Here is an 18,749-nt window from a genome sequence, read left to right on the forward strand (position 1 = left end):
CTGAGAGCCATGTTTCCCAACCCTAGGGCAGGGCAACCACCTTCCCTCCCAGCCAGGGCCAGAGGGGATGAGGCTGGAAGTTGTCAGAAGAAAAAAAAAAGCAAACCCCTGAGAGCAGTCACACAGCTGAGGCCGGTGACTTCACTTTATCTTTATTCGGCAAATAGTCACACTCTGGACCCCACCCATCTGCTCCTGAAGCCTTGCCTGAGGTCCACTTGGAGCAGCAGCTCAGGGGAAGAGGAAGGCCCAGGCTCCCCAGCTCCACGCACACCACATACCTTAGAGCCACCACTGCACTGGTCCCAGGAGCAGCCCCAGTGTGATGTGGGGGTTCAACAGGCACTTGCCGGGCTGCGGCCTGGCTCCAGGCATGCCAGCCCTGCTCCTGAGATACTGCCCAGGGCGGGCCGAGAGCCCACCTCCAGCTCTGGGGGTGCTGAACCCTGGCCCAGCCCTGCTGCTTGTCTCTGCTGGGCAAGAAGCAAAATGTACGAAAATACTTTAATCATTTCTTTGAAACGGTTAAGAAATAAGGTATTCTTGTTTTCTTTTACAATCCCAGTAAAAAAAAAAGTTCACATTAGCGCCCAGGCCAAAGGTCAGGCCCTTCCCAACCGAGCCAGCTGCTCAGTAGAAACGCTTGTTCCTCTCCTGACGCTTCTGAAACACCACGGCCCCCACCACAGCGCAGACGATGATGCCCAGGAGCGCGCACAGCAGCAGCAGGAACACCTTCCACCCCGTCAGGGGCCCGCTGCGGAAGTTCCCCGTGGGGTCGTCCACGTTGTCTGAGGGAGAAGAAAGGGGTAGTTGAACAAGGTAGAAATGGAGCTAAGACAGAAACAGCAGTCCTAGCTCCATAGCACCAGGGCTGCCACCTCAGGGGGCACCACACCCAGCTACAGCTGGGACTTAGAGCAGCCCGTGTGCTGGCAAGGGCAGGGCAGGGCAGGCAGCAGTAAGGGACAACCTCACGGACACAGTCCTCAAGAATCAAGGGCTGGGTGTGTTCTGCTGCGAAGCACTGGCTAAAAGTACAGGCTCATGTGCTCTTCAGAACTTGGTTCCAAGCTTATCCAGGCACTGGCTCTGCCAAGCCCAGCAGGCCAGGGCGGGGACAGGGGCACTGGACTGAGCCACGCTTTTCCACTCAGCCTCCACCCTGTGGCCCTCCACTCCGCACTGGCTCCATGGGCCTCTGCCCAACCAGGCCTGGGTCTCTGCCTCACCTCAGCTGTGTCCACTGCCACTGCAAGCGGCCTTCGGTCTCCTGTCCTGCACAGCTACCCCGGCCTCTCTCTGCCCTGCACAGCACTGGAACGGTCACTGGCTGAGTCCAGGAGCGAATGGCCACGAGAGTCCTAACGACAGCAGGTCCCTGACTGGCTGCTTTGCCTCAGTTGCTAGAATCCCAGGCAAGGGACTACCTGATCTTTCTATCCCAGCCCAGATCATGGCTAGGAACGAGAACAGAAACTTCAGAAACATCTGCCCAAGGAACGAGTAGATCAACACATCTGAAAACAAGTTAACCTGTGTGTGTGTGTGTGTGTGTGTGTGCGCGCGCGCGCGCGCGTGCGCACGCACGTGCTGTGTTACTGTGATTGAGTCCAGGGACCACCTTCTTCTTCTTTTTTTTTTTTTGTGGTACTGGGGGTGGAACTCAGGGGCCTTCTACCTCCAGGCTATACTCCCAGAGGTATTTTATACTTTATTTGGAAACAGGGTCTCACTAAGTTGCTGAGAACCTCACGAAGTAGCTGAGGCTGGCTTCGAACCTGTGTGATCCTCCTGTCTCAGCCTCCCAAGCATGGAGATTATAAACATTTGCAACCATGCCCAGCGGTACCTTCTAAGCTACACCCAGCCATTTTTTTTATGCTGAAACACGGTCTCGGTTAGTTACTGCACCCTGGCCTTAACCCTGTAATCCTCCAGTGTCAGCTTCCCAAGTATTGGGATTACAGGTGTGTATCATAACACACACCAGACTAAAAGCAATCTGAATCTTGAAAGAGTGAGATGTCATTGACAGGGTGGCACATACATACAATCCTAGCTACCTGGGTAGCTGAGACAGGAGGATGCCAACCAAGTTCAAGGCCAACCTGGAAAACTTAACAGAAACTGTCTCAAAAAATACAAAGGGCTAGCTGGCTGTGGTGGCGCATGCTTGTAATCCCAGTATTTGGGAGGCTGCGGCCAGCCTCAACTACTACTTAGTGAGGCCCTTTGCAACTCAGTGAGACCCTGTTTCAAAATAAAGAATAAAAAAGGGGCTGGGAGTGTAGCTTGGAGGTAAAATGTCCCTGGGTTCCATCTCCAGTACACAAAAAAAAAAAAAAGAAAAAACCAAAGGGCTAAGCCAAGCATGGTGACGCACACTTGTAAGCCCAGTACTTGGGAGGTTGAGACAGGAGGATCATCATAGGTTCGTGTACAGCCTCAGCTACTGAGTGAGGCCCACCACAATTTAGTGAGACTCTATTTCAAAATAAAGAATAAAAAATAGGGCTGGGGTGTAGCTCAGAGATAGAATGCCCCTGGGTTCCATCTCCAGCACCACAAAAAAAGAAAAAAAAAGAAAAAGAGAGAGAGGACCAAGGCCCTGGCTTAAGTCCCAAATATCACCAAAATAAAAAAAGATGGGAAAGAAGTTTCACATAAAATGCTGGATCTTGTCTACTCCTAAAAAATAAAAAATAAAGAAGCTGGGTGTGGTGATGCACACTTGTAATCCTAGTACTTGGGAGGCTGAGACAGGAGGATCGCAGTTTTAAGGACAGCCTCAGCAAGTAGTAAAACTCCTACTGAGACCTGTTTCCAAATAAATAAAATTGCTCTAGGGATGTAGCTTGGAGGAATGCCTCTGGGTTCAATTCCCAGTACCACACACACACAAAACTTCACCAAAGCTGACCTGACCTAAGCTCCTGGCCTCTAGGAGTTCTAGGCAGGGCTGGTCAGCACAGCTCACCAGGGGCTGATCGCAGAGCCCAGACCCAGCCACACTGGACGAGGAAAGGAAACGAACCACACATTCACCTGAGGCCAGGCAGGGAGGGTGCACACTCATACCTTTGGGGGACTTGAGGAAGTTGACGCCAGGCTCGATCTTAGTCCAGTCAATGTTTTCCTCATCAGGTGTGTGCTCTACCATCAGCTGAAACAGCTTTATGGAGATGATGTCATGATTATCTGCAGGACCAAGAATAGTGAGATTATGATGGCCCAAGGCCTCCCTCAGGAGAAGCTTGGAGCCCCAGCAATGCAGAGTGCTTAGGTCCCAGCGACAGTGCTGCTCTTGCCTATGCCTGGGCCTGTTTTCTTCTCAGCTGCCTCCAGAGTCTGGAATAAGAAACCTGGGAAGGGCTGGTGGTACAGCTCAGTGGTAGAGCATGAGTTTAGCATGTACGAGGCCCTGGGTTTAATCTCCAGCACCAAAGAAATAAGAGAAAGCTAGGCTGGGCATGGTGGTGCACGCTTGTAATCCCAGCATTTGGGAGGCTCAGACAGGAGGATCACAGTTCGCGGACAGCCTCAGCTACTTAGTGAGGCCCTTTGCAACTCAGTGAGACCCAGTTTCAAAATAAAAAATAAAAAATAAGGCTGGGGGTGTTGCTTGGAGGTAGAATGCCCCTGAGTTTCATTCCCAAAACCACACACACACACACACACACACACACACACACACCACACACACACACACACACACACACACACACACACACACACACAGAAATCAGCTGGTTCAGCCGGGCATGGTGGTACACACCTATAATCCTAGTACTTGGGAGGATGAGACAGGAGGATCAAACATGAGTTTGAAGACAGCCTCAGCAAGTATTGAAACTTTCATCAACCTAGTAATACCCTGTCTCAAAATTAAAATAGGGCTGGGGTGTAGCTTGGAGATAGAATGTTCCTGGGTTCAATCACCAGCACCACAAGAAAAGAAAAAGAAAAAAAATCATCCAGGTCTAACCCCCAGGTCTGCTGCTACTTTGAGGCTTGGTTTCCTCCTTTATGAAATAGGAGGGATAATCTCTATCTTAGATGGTCACTGTGACAAGGACCTAAGAATGCATCTATGACAGTCACAATGCCTGGCCCAGGGTATGTTCTTAAAACAGAAACTAGCTGGGCGTGGTGGCACACGCTTATAATCCCGGCGCTTGGGAGGTGGAGACAAGAGGATCACACAGATTCAAAGTCAGACGTGCTGGCTTAAGAGATCCTGTTTCCAAATAAAAAAAAATATAAAAATAGGTCTGGGAGTGTAGCCTGGAGGTAGAAGGAACCCCAGTACCACAAAAAAAAAAAAAAAAAAAAAAAAAAAAAAAAAAAACACCCAGAAACTAGATAAGGAAGGGCTGCCTAAGAAGCCTGGCCCCTCCCAACAGCAGCTATCAGATGGTCCTACCAGAAGCCAGCATAGGATGCAGATAAACATGACAACACCTGCTGAGGTCTGATGTCCTCACACGATCAGGCCAAGAGTGCACTCCTCGCTCAGCCCCAACACTCACCAGACAGGTCACCAGTGCCAGCGGAGGCTCCAAAGTAGTAGCCAGTGGGCAGACGCACTCCTGTGATGTCGATACAATTCTTCCACTCGTTCTTGTCCTCCAAGTCAGTCATCACCTGTGGCAGGCCAGCGCGTCAAGTACACCTGCAGGCCCAAGCCAGCTGCCTCCTAAGCCTCTGCAGACCTGGCTGGCCTCCCCCCCACACCTGCTCACCGTCAGACGGCCCCGGGAATAGCGCACAGCCAGGAAGGTATCGTGGTCCCGGTTGCGGAAGTCAGCCGTGCAACCCGCCAGCTCAGTCCAGCGCCCATCCTTGCTATGGTCGTAGGACAGGGAGCCATTGTTCACCATCACCGAGATGTACGGGAACACACGCTGGGACCAAGACACCTGTTAATCCAGAACTAGCCCAGCCTGTGGGAGGAAGCAGGGGTGCCCCATCCCAATCCCTGGAGGCTGCTTTTTGTGCCAGGACCAGGGAGAAGTTCCAGTCTCCACACTCCAGGCTACAGGAAAAAGCCCTACCTCAGTGGTCTCATCATTGGGGTACGTGTCCAGGAAGATGGCTAAGCCGTGGAAGTTGTCTTTGCTTCCAAACACAGGCCCTGAAATGACAAGGAGATACTCTCACATGGGGGCAATCTGGAGCAGTCCACGGGTAGCTGAGAAGGCAGTGTAGGTAGGGGTAAGGGCCCAGTCACGGCTCACTCACCCAGGAGGCAGGGAAGCTGAAGGACGAAGCTGAGGTGGGGACAGGGAGGGTCTCAGGACTCAAGCTTGAAGCCTGAACTGTGAGGGGCAGGCACCTGGCTGTGTGCTCTGAGGGGTGTCAAGGGCTTACTCAGTCTAGAAAAAATGAGTTAAGCCACCAAAGGACCCCTTAAACTAGGGCAACATACTTTTTATAAGGCCACAGAGGACACATTTATGTTTGCAAGCCATATACAGGTCCTGTTGGTCTTCATGTTGTAAGTCGTTTATTATCATATTATTATTATCATTACCATCTGTAGTACTGGGGATTTAACTCAGGGGCATTCTACCTCTGAGCTACACCTGCAACCCTATTTTATTTTTCAGTTTGAAACAGGGTCTCATAGGGTTCCTGAGGCTAGCTACAAACCTGCAATCCTATCTAAGCTTCCAAAGTACTGGAATTACAGGTATGCACCACCACACCCAGCTTAAACCTTTTAAAATAGGAGAATGGAGCCAGGCGTGGTGGCGCGCATGCTTGTAATCTCAGCACTTGGTAGGCTGAGACAGAAGGATCTCACAGGTTTGAATCCAGCCTCAGCAACTTAGTGAGACTCTGTTTCCAAATAAAATAGGTCAGCTGGGCGTGGTGGCGCACCCTTGTAATCCCCACGCTTGGGAGGCTGAGACAGGAGGATCACACAGACTCAAGTACTTAGTGAGGCTCTCAGCAACTTAGGAAGACCCTGTTTCCAAAATAAAATATAAATGGGTCTGGGAGTATAGCCCAGAGGTAGAAAGCCTCTGGGTTCCACCCCCAGTACCACCAAAAAAAAAAAAAAAAAAAAAAAGAATGGGCCAGGCATGTATGCCTGTAATCTCAGTACTTCAGAGGCTGAAACAAAGGAATGCAGGTTCAAAACTAACCTTAGCAATTTTGTGAGGCTGTCAGCAACTTAAACCATTTCCAAATTAAAAACAAAAGGACTGGGATATAGCTCAGTGGTACATAACTTTTAAGAGAATGGTCCAAACCAGGCCACAAGGGGCATAGCACTGAGCTGCAAACCCAACTGCTCCTCTTCTCTAAGAGGCCTCCTTCCATAGCCAAGCTTCTAGAAGTATTGGGTTTTTATCTACCAACAGATTTCCCAACAGGATGGTGCAGAGTGGAAAACTCCCTGGCCACAGAAGCCAGAGGCAAGCTTCTTGCCCTCCTGCCTGACCTCTCAGGTGGGCCAGCAGCCAGACCCAGGCCTGCCTCACCCTCTGCCTACCTGGCACAAGGCGGTCCCGGGTGTACCACAGTGCGATGCCATCTCCATGGAGATTCTTCTTCCCTGGGCCATGGACTTTGAAGTGAACATGCATCTCCCAGTCCTTGAGGAAGCAAGGCTGTAGGGGTTGGGGGGGGCGACACAAAGGGGGCTGCTCAGAGATCCCCAGTGCCTTTGAGCAAGCTAATCCTTGTCCAGATCCATCTCCCTGCCACCAGTAAGACTAGGAATGTGCTTCTTGGCACAGAGCCAGGTTGCAGGGTCCCAGTGCCACTGACCTTGGACCCCCAAGCATCCTCAGCAGGAAGGAAAGGCTGCTAGCTCACCTGTGAGGAGGGGCACTCACATAATGTTCCAAGGCTGTCTGATTATGCTCTCCTCAACACCAGCCGGACCCACTAGCCTGTTTTATCTCCATCCCCACTGCCTCTGCCCTGGAGTGGTATAAAAGGGTCCCTACCCCTATTTGAGCCACATATTTTAAAAAATGAACAAAAACAAATTTTGAGACAAAATAACTTGTCTCTAACAACAGATGAGAGGGAAGTCTTTTTTTTTTTTTTTTTGTGGGTCTGGGGATGGAACCCAAGGGCATTTGACCTCCGAGCTACACCCCCCACCCTGTTTTTTATTCTTTATGTTGAAACAGGGACTCACTAAGTTACAGAGGGCCTCACTAAGTAGCTGAGGCTGTCCGTGAACCGCAATCCTCCAGTCTCAGCCTCCCAAATGCTGGAATTACAAGCGTGTGCCACCATGCCCGGCGAGAGGGCATACCCAGGTCTATCTGACTCCAAAACTTCTGTGTCATCTTTTTTTTTTTTTTTTGGTGGTATTGGGGTTCCTGGAAACCCTTCTACCTCCAGGCTACACTCCCAGACCTATTTTTTTTTTATACTTTTTATTTGGAAACAGGTTTCTTAAGCCAGTGCTGCTGGCTTCGAACCTGCGTGATCCTCCTGTCTCTGCCTCCCAAGAGCAGGGATTACAAGCGTGCGCCACCACGCCTGGCTTCTGTGTCATCTTCTATATTTTCTATGGCCTTTAGGCATTTAACATAAACTGCTTCAATTCCTTTCTGACCCCCACCCTCTTCTATTGTGACCAAAGTGAGGAAAATCAGACTGAGTCAGTGCCAGAAGAACTCAGGCCCAGGTCTAACTAATCCAACTCCTGGCTAGGATGCCTTCTGCAAAACCAGCCCAGGGGTGGGGGCTGTTCAGGATAGTGCTGGGCTATGAGAAAGAGATGTTCTCTGGTGGCCATGGTTACCAGGTGCTGAGCTGTCACTACCTATATCAAGAGAAAGGGCCGAGCCTGACCCACCAGGAAGTTGATCATGAAAACCAGGTGTCAATGGCTACTTTAACAAGAATCCACTTTGGGGAAGTGGACAGACAGGTATGTGAACAAGTGATTAAAAACCCATGAGAAGCCCCGCATGCTCGCGCATGCTGCTAATCCCATCACTTGAGAAGCTGAGACAGAAGGATTGCAAGTTTGCCTCAATACTTAAGTGAGGCTGTCCACCACTTAGTAAGACCCTGTTTCAGAATAAAGAATCAAATACAGCTGGGACAGAACTTGGAGGCAGAATGCCCCTGAGTTTCATCCCTAGTGCCACAAGAAAAAAAAAAAAAAAAAAAAAAAAAAAAGAACCATGAGAAAGGCAAACTAAAACAAGATACTGTTCACTTATCAGATTGACAGCTATTAAAAAGATCATTACCAAGCCAGGCGTGGTGACGCACACTTGTAATCCCAGCATTCCCAGCATTTGGGAGGCTGAGACCAGAGGATGGCAGTTCGTGGACAGCCTCAGCTACTTAATTAGGCCCTCTGCAACTCAGTGAGACCCGGTTACAAAATAAAGAATAAAAAATAGGGCAGGGGGTGTGGCTTGGAGGTCGAATGCCCCTGTGTTCCATCTCCAGACCCACTACTTAGTGAGGCCCTCTGCAACTCAGTGAGACCCTGTTTCAAAATAAAGAATAAAAAATAGGGCTGGGGTGTAGTTCAGAGGTAGAATACCTCTGGGTTCCATTCCCAGTACCTCAAAAAAAAAAAAAAAAAAAAAAAAAGATCATTAATATTTAAAGCAGAGGAGGATGCAGAGAAACAAATACTCTTAAACAACCAGTGGGACTATAAATGGGCCTGGTTTTCTTGGGGGCAAATTGACTACAGTTTTTTTTTGCAAAACATGGCAGAACAATTAAAGACATCAAATATACTAAAAGAGGAAAAATAAGCTGCAAATACTAACAATGCTAGGGGATATAAATTAAGAAAGCAAGCAAGCTGGGTATGGTGGCACACTCTTATAATCCCATAATTTAGAGAGATCCTGTTTCAAAATAAAGATTAAAAAATAAGAGCCAGGCATGGTGGTGCACGGTTGTAATCTCAGCACTTGGGGAGGCTGAGACAGGAGGATCCCAGGTTCGCAACCAGCCTAAACTACTTAGTGAGGCCCTGTGCAACTTAATGAGACCCTGCTTTAAAATAAAGAATAAAAAAATAGGGCTGGGGGTATAGCTCGGAGATAGGTTCAATCCCCATACCAACTTAAAAAAAAAAAAAAAAAGGAAAAGGAAGAAAGAAAGCAGAAGGGTATGGTGGCGCACCTGTAATTCTAGTACTTAGGAGGCTGAGACAGGAAGATCACAAGTTTGATAGATTCAGCACAAAGTGAGACTCTCATCAACCTTGTGAGACCCTGTTTCAAAATAAAAATTAAAACCTAGACATGGTGGTGCACACTTGTAATCCCAGCATTTGGGAGGCTGAGACAGGAAGATCTGGGCTCTCAGATAGCCTCAGCTACTTAGAGAGCCCCTTTGCAACTAACTCAGTGAGACACTGTTTCAAAATAAAAAAAAAAAAAAAAAAACAGGAGCCAGATTTGTGCACCATGCCTGGCTTCAGGCCACAAACTTTAAAAGTCCTACAAACCAAAGGAGATAAATAAAAAGAAACCACATGCTAACCAGGCATAGTGGTGCACCCTTGCAATCCCAGTAAGTGGGAGACTGAGACAGGAGGATGCAGCTTCAAAGCCAGCCTCAGCTATTTAGTAAAGACCTCTGCAAAATAAAGATTAAAAAATGGAGCTGGGCCGGGAGTGGTGGCGCATACTTGTAATCCCGTGCTTGGAAGGCTGAGATAGGAGGATTGTACAGGTTCAAAGCCAGCCTGTTACTTAGTGAGGCTCTCAGCAACTTAGTGAGACTTTGTTTCTAAATAAAATATAAAATAGGTCTGGGGTATAGCCAGAGGTAGAAAGCCTCTGGGTTCCACCCCCAGCACCACATTTAAAAAAAAAAAAAAAAAAAAATGGAGCCAGGTCAGGTGTGGTGGCACAAGCTTGTAATGCCCGTGCTTGGAAGGCTGAGACAGGAGGATTGCACAGGTTCAAAGCCAGCCTCAGCTACTTAGCGAGGCTCTCAGCAACTTAGTGAGACGTGTTTCCAAATAAAGTATAAAAAAGGTTTGAGAGAGGCGGGCGTGGTGGTGCACGCTTGTAATCCCCAGCATTTGGGAGGCTGAGACAGGAGGATCCCGGTTTGCAGACAGCCTCAGCTACTTAGTGAGGCCCTTTGCAACTCAGTGTGATCCTGTTTCAAAGTAAAGAATAAAAAATAGGGCTGGGGGTGTAGCTTGGAGGTAGAATGCCCCTGGGTTCCATCCCCAGTACCGCAAAAAAAAAAAAAAAAAAAAAAAAAAAAAAAAAAAAAGAAAAAAGATTGTGGGAAGCCAGGCAGTGGCACACGCCTGTAATCCTAGTATTTAGGAGGCTGAGACAATAGGATCATGTGTTCAAAGGCAGCTTTAGAAACTTAGCAAGGCTCTTAGCAACATAGCAAGACCTTACTTCAAATAAAAAATAAAAAGGGCTGGGGGGGTGTAGGAAGTATTTACTAATTGCAGAAAGTATCTCTACAGTCCAACAGAGGGAGAGATGGTTCCTGAGAAAGACTGAGTAGAAAACTCTTAAGAGTTCCAAGAGAATTTTTTTAGGAAGTATAGAAGCATTCCAGATATTTATGGGATATCAGCAGGGCCCAGTAGAAAAGGTCCCTGGAACTAAGGGAAGAAAAACAAGATCTATTTTAGCCTCTGAAAATCCAATAAAGACAAGGGCAGGATGCTCTTGGTATTGTGAAAACTTCAAACCACTGATAATGCCAACCAGCAGCTATAACTTAAGCCATTATCTTGGCTGTGGCTTATAATAAGCAAATTAAATACTGTTTATGCTATTTATTGCTTGTATTACTTCTGTGGCTGAGTTAAATTTCTCTCTTTAGCCAGGCGTGGTGGCATACGCTTATAATCCCAGCATTCGGGAGGCTGAGACCTGGAGGATCTCGGTTTGCGGACAGCCTCAGCTACTAAGTGAGGCCCTCTGCAACTCAGTGAGACCCGGTTTCAAAATAAAGAATAAAGCCGGGCGTGGTGGCGCACGCTCGTAATCCCCACGCTTGGGAGGCTGAGACTGGAGGATCGCACAGGTTCAAAGCCAGCCTCAGCTACTGAGTGAGGCTCTCAGCAACTTAGTGAGACCCTGTTCCAAATAAAGTATAAAATAGGTCTGGGAGTGTTGCCCGGAGGTAGAAAGCGGCTGGGTTCCACCCCTAGTACCACCAAAAAAAAAAAAAAGAAAGAATAAAAAATAGGACAGGGGGTGTAGCTTGGAGGTCAAATGCCCCTGGGTTCCATCCCCAGACCCACCAAAAAAAAAAAAAAAAAAAAAAAAAATTTCTTTTCTTTTCTTTTCTTTTCTTTTTTTTTGCAGTACTGGGGATGGAACCCAGGGGCACTCTATCTCTGAGCTACACCCCCAGCCCTATTGTTTATTCTTTATTTTAAAAAAGAGTCTCACTGAGTTGCAAAGGGCCTCACTAAGTAACTGAGGCTGGCTGCAAACACCGATTCTCCTATCTCAGACTACCAAATGCTGGGATTACAAGTGTGCACCACCATAGCCAGCTTAAATTAAATTTCTAACACTATTGGTACCTTGGTTTTGTTTGTTTTGTTTTGTTTTTTTTTTTGGCAGTACTGAGGATTGAACCCAGGGGCATCCTACCTCTGATCTACAACTCCAGCTCTATTTTGTTTTATTCTTTTATTTTGAAACAGAGTCTCACTAAGTTGTGGAGGGCCTCACTAAATAGCTCAGAGGCTGGCCGCAAACCTGTGATCCTCCTGTCTCAGCCTCCCAAATACTGGGATTACAAATGTGTGCCACCATGTCTGGCTGTACCTTTTTTTTTTTTTTTAAAGTAATGCCAAGCCAGGTGTGGTGGTACACATGTGTAGTCCCAACACTTGGGAGGCTGACACAGTAGGAACATAGGTTCAAAGACAGTCACAGCAACTTAGCAAGAACATGTTTAAAAATAAACCAGGTAGTCAGACGTGGTGGTGCACGTTTGTAATCTCAGCATTTGGGAGGCTGAGACAGAAGGATCATGGTGGTTCGGGGACAGCCTCAGCTACTTAGTAAGGCCCTTTGTACTTCAGTGAGATCCCGTTTCAAAATAAAGAATAAAATATAGGGTTGGGGTGTAGCTCAGAAGTAGAATACCCCTGGGTTCCATCCTCAGTACCACAAAAAAGTAAAAAAATAAAAAAATAAGCCAGGCACGGTGGTCCACATACTTGGGAGGCTGAGACTGGAGGATAGAAATCTCAAGACCAACCTCAGCAACCTAGTAAGACCCTGTTTCAAAACAAAAAAATAAGAAAGGCTGGGGGTGGAGCATAGAGGTAGAAAGCCCCTGGATTAAATCCCAAGTACTGCACACAAAAAAGAAAAAGAAAAAAAAGAAAAAAAGCTGAGCATGGTGGTACACGCTTGTGATCCCAACATTTGGGAGGCTGGGACAGGAGGATTGCAGTTCGCTGATAGCCTCAGCTAATACTTAGTGAGGCCCTTTGCAACTCGGTGAGATCCTTTTTCAAAATAAAGAATAAACAATAGGGCTGGCTGTGTAGCTCAGAGGTAGAATGTCCCTGGGTTCCATCCCCAGTACCATTCACACACACAATGAATGAATGAATGAATGAATGAATAAATAAATAAATAAATGATTAGGGGTGTAGTTCAGAGGTAGAATGCCCCTGGGTTCAATCCCCAGCAGCAAAGAAACAAACAAATAAAACCCAACTGGAAGCCCTAAGAATAAAGTGATAGGCCGGTAGTGGTGGTGCACACTCGTAATCCCAGTACTTGGGAGGCTGAGACAGGAGGATCACAGGTTCACAGCCAGCCTCAGCTACTTAGTGAGGGCCTCTGCAACTTAGTTAAGACCCTGTTTCAAAATAAAGAATAAAAATATGGCAGGGGTTGTAGCTCAGAGGATGAATGTCCCTGGGTTCCATCTCCAGTAACACACACACACACACAAAAGAATAGACAGAATGTGATCTGGGGGAGATAAAGTGGTTAATGAAGTACTCTGAGTGGGATGCGCTTGAACTGAGACTTAACAGATGAGAAGGAATCAGGCAGGCATGAAGATCTAGGAGACAGTGTCCCAGACGGAGGGAACAACAAGTGCAAAGGTCCTAAGGCAAGAAGACAGCCAAAGAGGCTGGAACAAAATCAACGCAGATCACGCCAGATGCCAGGCATCGAGGGCCAGACTGCAGAGACATAACACAGTTACCCCTTCACAGGAGAGACCCCAGGCTCTGCGCATCAGAGCCAAACCAAAAAAGTAACCTCAGAAGCCCCTTACAGCAGCTATATGGTGGCATAGGGCAGGAAGAAAGGAGGCACTGAGGGGAAAAGGCAGATGAGCTAACACAAGGACAGTGTGGGCTCCCAGAACTCAATGAAAAAGCCTACCAGAAGGGACAAGAGAGCAGGAGAAAGTAGGACACTGGCCAGCAATGTGGGCTGTAGGAACGGCTGGATCAGGAAGGCTGTGGCAGAAGGTTTCTTCCCAAGCTATACCCTGGTCCAAAATTATTCCCCTTTTACCCAAACCTAGACTTCTATACCATGGAGAGTGTGCAGCAGCTGATCTTGGTCAGGCTCACATAAGACATTTGAGTTTCACCTCAGGCTCCTTGACCTTCAGGGCAAATGTCACAAAAATTCAAACTGCCACAAATCCAGATCTATGTAACAGACAGGACCTTCAACAAAGCACTGGAGAAGGAGACTAAGTATGCAAGTATGTCAAAGGGGTTCCTGCACTGTCCAAAGGAAGGGGGTCAAGGATATTGAACGAATTTCTGAGTTTACAGTACAGTCGGATCAGTTTAAATAGTGTTTATGCTATTTACTGGCTGTATTACCTCTGCGTAAAGTCATGAAAGCTATTTCAAAGAGGCCGTTTGAGAATTAAATGTAATAAAGCATGGCACGTTAGTGCCTAACAGCAAAACACCCATGAAGATCCAGTTTGTTTCATTCTTTTCACTATCAGAAGGGATTCGATTCAGTCTGACAGCTCCACCATTTTTGGCGATGTGGCTTTGGACAAGGCACTTTCAACTTTTGAGCTTTGGCTTCTTGGCCAACAAAATAGAGATTACAACACCATGTGTAGCTTTTTTAAGAAATTAAACCAGAAAAGTGTAAAACATCAAGTACAAATCCTGACACATAGTAACCCATCGGTATCTATTATCTCTGATTCCTTTTTTTTTTTTTTTTTTTTTGTGGTACTGGGGTTCCTGGAAGCCCTTCTACCTCCGGGCTACACTCCCAGACCTATTTTTACATTTTTATTTGGAAACAGGGTCTCCTAAGCCAGCGCGTGCGGCTGGCTTCGAACCTGCGCGATCCTCCTGTCTCTGCCTCCCAAGCGCGGGGATTACAAGCGTGCGCCACCACGCCCGGCATCTCTGATTACTTTTGAGTGTGACTAAGATGGGGAAGGAACGGGGGAGAAAGAAGCATGCCTATAAACCAAGATCAGATCTTGGAGAAGTGGCTCACTGAACCGTATTCGCCTCTTGGGAACCACTCACCTGGTGGTTCCAAATAGAGCCCTCCTTGCTGCGCTCGTCCGGGGTCAGACGCACATACTGGCTAGTTAGCATGGTGCTGCCTTGGAAGTCCCACAGAGGCATGGAGCTGGAACCGACCCCTGGTGGGCAGAGACGAGCACAGACAGGTGCGCAAGCGGCCACGTCAGGGCTGGCCTTGCCAGAGGCTGCAAACCCACAGAGCTGCCCTGCTCTAGAGAAAGGGCACGCTCCCCCGCCCCGGCCCAGATGGCTTGCCCTCACCCTTCGCTCATTCCTCCCCGGCCTCACCCTGGTAAGGCTTGATAAGCGAATGCTCCCGCTTGAGGTGTTCACTGTTGCCATCAGTTATATCCGTAGCCACCGGCGCCAGCAACAGAAGAAGATGTAGAAGTGTAACGGGGCCAGGGCCGGGGCCAGGAAGCCCAGGCCTCCCTGGGCACCGCCGGCCCCAGCCCCAAAGCCAAATCCAGGCCTCCGCCGCCATTCTCATCTCGCTACGGCCACTTCCGCCCCAGGACTTCCGCTTTCCGGTGTCCTATCTAATGGCCTCCGGCCGGAAACCCTCCAACTCTAGAGTCACCGGGGAGTTAAAAAGCAAAGTCTCGCAGCCGAAGGGGCGGCAGCAATATTGGCGGGGCAGCCCCCTACCCTGGTTGAGTGCCGTTCCATCACCTTGGAGGCTCCCAGGCACCTGCCAGCTGGGATCAGCAATGGGTTCTTAGGCGCGTCAGAACTTTAACCAATCACGGAACAGCACGTTAGGCTTGTGAGCCAATGAGGAACAGAGATATGGTTCGAGTCCCGGCCACACGGACGTCGCCTTCAAAGAGGAGCATGCTGGGACTTGTATTTTTTGAGGGCATCTTGATAGGCTGGACTTGCAAGGTCTAGAGCGCCCGGGACCTCTCTCTAGCCATTAATCCAGTCAGAAATCATCCCTCCGTGTCCGAAATAAAAGGGGCTCTAGATTGAAGTTAAGAAATCAGGATTTGAACGGACTTGATGCCTTGGGCTCACGATGGAGAGGGCCGGATCGAACCTTTAAGCCGTCTATCCCTTCCAGCTAGCTCCACGCTCCATGCACCAAATGCAGTATGCATGAATATCTGTATCACGCTGGACTTCATTATGATGTAAAATTATAATGCACCAATAAAACTATATTAAAAGGAAATACTCTCGCCGGGCGTAGTGGCACACGCTTGTAATCCCAGTGCTTGGGAGGCTGTGTCAGGAGGATCACACAGATTCGAAGTCAGCCTCAGCTATTTAGTGAGGCTCTCAGCAATTTAGTGAGACCCTGTTTCAAAATAAATAATAAAAAATAGAGTTGGAGGTGTCGGTCGGAGGTAGCAAGCCCTGGGTTTCACCCCCAGCACCCCCCCCCCACACACACACACACGGTAAATCATCAGCCAGGCATGGTGGCACATGCTTGTAATCCCAACATTTGGGAGGCTGAGACAAGAGGATTGCGCAGGTTTGAAGCCGGCCTCAGCTACTTAGTGAGGCCCTTTGCAACTCAGTGAGACCCTGTTTCCAAATAAATAATAATAATAATAATAATAAAAAACAGGGCTGGGGGTGTCAGAGGTAGAACGACCCTGCGTTCCATCCTCGGTACCGCAAAAAAAAAAAAAAAAAAAAAAAAAAGTAAATAAAGAAAAAATAGAAATAAATTTGAGCATGGTGGCACATGCTTGTAATCCTAGTACTTGGGAGGCTGAGACAGATGGATCACTGGCAGAAGGATCACTGGTTCACTGGTTGAGGCCAGCCTCAGCAATTTAACAAGACCCTGTTTCAAAGTAAAATTAATAAAGTAGGTCCAGGCATGGTGGCGCATGCTTGTAATCCCAGTGGACAGCCTCAGCTACTTAGGCCCTCCATAACTTAGTGAGACCTTGTTTCAAAATAAAAAATAGGACAGGGAGTGTAGCTCGGAGGTAGAATTCCCCTGGGTTCCATCCCCAGACCCGCAAAATAATAATAATGATAATAATAATAATAATAATAATAATATTAACAACAATAATAATAATAATAAAAGTAGGGCTAGAGGTGTAGCTTGGAGGTAGAATGCCAATGTTCAATTCCATACCACATAAATAAATAAATAAATAAATAAATAAATAAATAAATAAGGTTAGGTGTATAGCTCAGGCACATAACGTTATGCCTTGGGTTCAATTCTAAGTACCAAAAAATAAAAAATAAAATAAAAATCGGGCGTGATGGGGTACACTTGTAATTCTAGTACCAGTACTTGGGGAGGCTGAGATAGGAGGATCACAGATTCACTGCCAGCCTCAGCTACCTAGTGAGGCCCTACACAATTTAGTGAAAGAGGACTGAAGGATTCCGGTTAGCGAACAGCTTCAGCTACTACTTAGTAAAGCCCTTTTCAACTCAGTAAGACTCTGTTTCAAAATAAAGAATATAAAATAGGGCTGGGGTGTAGCTTGGAGGTAGACTGCCCCTGGGTTCAATCTCTGGTGCCACAAAAAATAAATAAGACAGAAAGAAAAGAGCTGGGTGTGATGTTGCACACTTGTAATCCCCGCGCTTAGGCGCAGGTTCAAAGCCAGCATTGCTGGCTTAAGAGATCCTGTTTCAAAAAATATATGTATATGTATATGTATATGTATATGTATATGTATATGTATATGTATATAGCCAGGTATGGTGGCACACACTCATAATCTTAGTACTTGGGAGTCTGATCACACAGGTTCGAAGCCAGCCTCTGCTACTTAGTGAGGCTCTCAGCAACTTAGTGAGATCCTGTTTCCAAATAAAGTATAAAATAGGTCTGGGAGTGTAGCTCAGATAAATATATATATAATAGGTCTGGGAGTGTAGCTGGAGGTAAAAGGGTTTCCAGGAACCCTAGTACACCAAAAAAAGAAAAAAGAAAAAGAAAGAAAGAAGAAAGAAAAGAAGGAAGAAAGAAGGAAAAAATTAAAATAGCGCTGCGGGTATAACACAGAGATAGAATGCTTCTGGGTTCCATCCCCGATACCGTAAAAGAAATAAATAAAATAAGGCTGGAAGCCGGGCATGGTGATGCACACTTGTAATCCCAGTACTTGGGAGAATGGAAGATCCAGGTTCACAACTAACTACTTAGTGAGATCCTTTGCAACTCAGTAAGACCCTGTTTCAAAATAAAGAACAAAAATAGGGCTGAGGGTGTAGCTCAGAGGTAGAATGCCCTTGGGTTCAATCCCCAGCACCTCAAAAAAAAAAAAAAAAGAATAAAAAAATTGCAGCCAGGCTTGGTGGCGCATGCTTGTAATCCCCGTGCTTGGGAGGCTGAGACAAGAGGATGGCACATGTTCGAAACCAGCCTCAGCTACTTGGTGATGCTCTCAGCAACTTAGTGAGACCTTGTTTCCAAATAAAATACAAAATAGGTCTGGGAGTATAGCCCAAAGGTAGAAAGTCTCTGGTTCCATCCCCAACACCACACACACACACAAAAAAAAAATAATAAAAAATTGGCCGGGTGTGGTGGCACACACTTGTAATCTCAGTACTTGGGAGTCTGATCACACAGGTTCGAAGCCAGCCTCTGCTACTTAGTGAGGCTCTCAGCAACTTAGTGAGACCCTGTTTACAAATAAAGTATAAAATAGGTCTGGGAGTGTAGTTCAGGGGTAGAAGGCCCCTGGGTTCCATCCACAGTACCACAAAAAGAAAGAAAGAGAGAGAGAGAGAGAGAGAGAGAGAGAGAGAGAGAGAGAGAGAGAGAGGAAGGAAGGAAGGAAGGAAGAATTGGATTGGGGGTGTAGCTCGGAGGTAGAATGCCCCTATGTTGCAAAAATAAATAAATAAATAAATATTTTTAAAATTAAGAGATCAACTGAGCACTGTAGGTAAAAGGTCTGAGTCTATCTGGGCTGGGCTGGGGTTGAAGGAGCCACCCTTCAGCTAAGAGTACTTGCTGGGAACTGAAATGTGTCTCTTCAAAATTCATATGCAGCCGGGCGTGGTGGTGCATGCTTGTAATCCCAGCATTTGGGAGGCTGAGACTGGAGGATCGCCGTTCGCGGACAGCCTCAGCTACTTAGTGAGGCCCTCTGCAACTCAGTGAGACCCTGTTTCAAAATAAAGAATAAAAAAAAAAAAAAACCGCCGGGCGTGGTGGCACACACTTATAATCCCCGCGCTTGGGAGGCAGAGACAGGAGGATCGCACAGGTTTGAAGCCAGCCGTGCACACTGGCTTAGAAGACCCTGTTTCCAAATAA

At 47.3% G+C, this 18,749-nt stretch overlaps 1 protein-coding gene across 1 annotated transcript; it reads right to left on the minus strand.

Moving 5' to 3' along the window:
* Positions 1–630: 630 nt before the first annotated feature.
* On the minus strand, positions 631–14,981 carry LMAN2 (lectin, mannose binding 2; the record flags this gene model as incomplete). Its single annotated transcript, XM_080698697.1, has 8 exons — positions 631–791; positions 3,082–3,201; positions 4,533–4,647; positions 4,746–4,907; positions 5,058–5,137; positions 6,506–6,623; positions 14,498–14,616; positions 14,786–14,981. 8 exons carry the CDS (start codon positions 14,979–14,981, stop codon positions 631–633), a joined length of 1,071 nt encoding a protein of 356 aa, XP_080554823.1.
* Positions 14,982–18,749: the final 3,768 nt, after the last annotated feature.

This window comes from Muscardinus avellanarius, assembly GCF_963383645.1.
Source record: "Muscardinus avellanarius genome assembly, chromosome: 1".
In the NCBI taxonomy this organism is placed as follows: Eukaryota; Metazoa; Chordata; class Mammalia; order Rodentia; family Gliridae; genus Muscardinus; species Muscardinus avellanarius.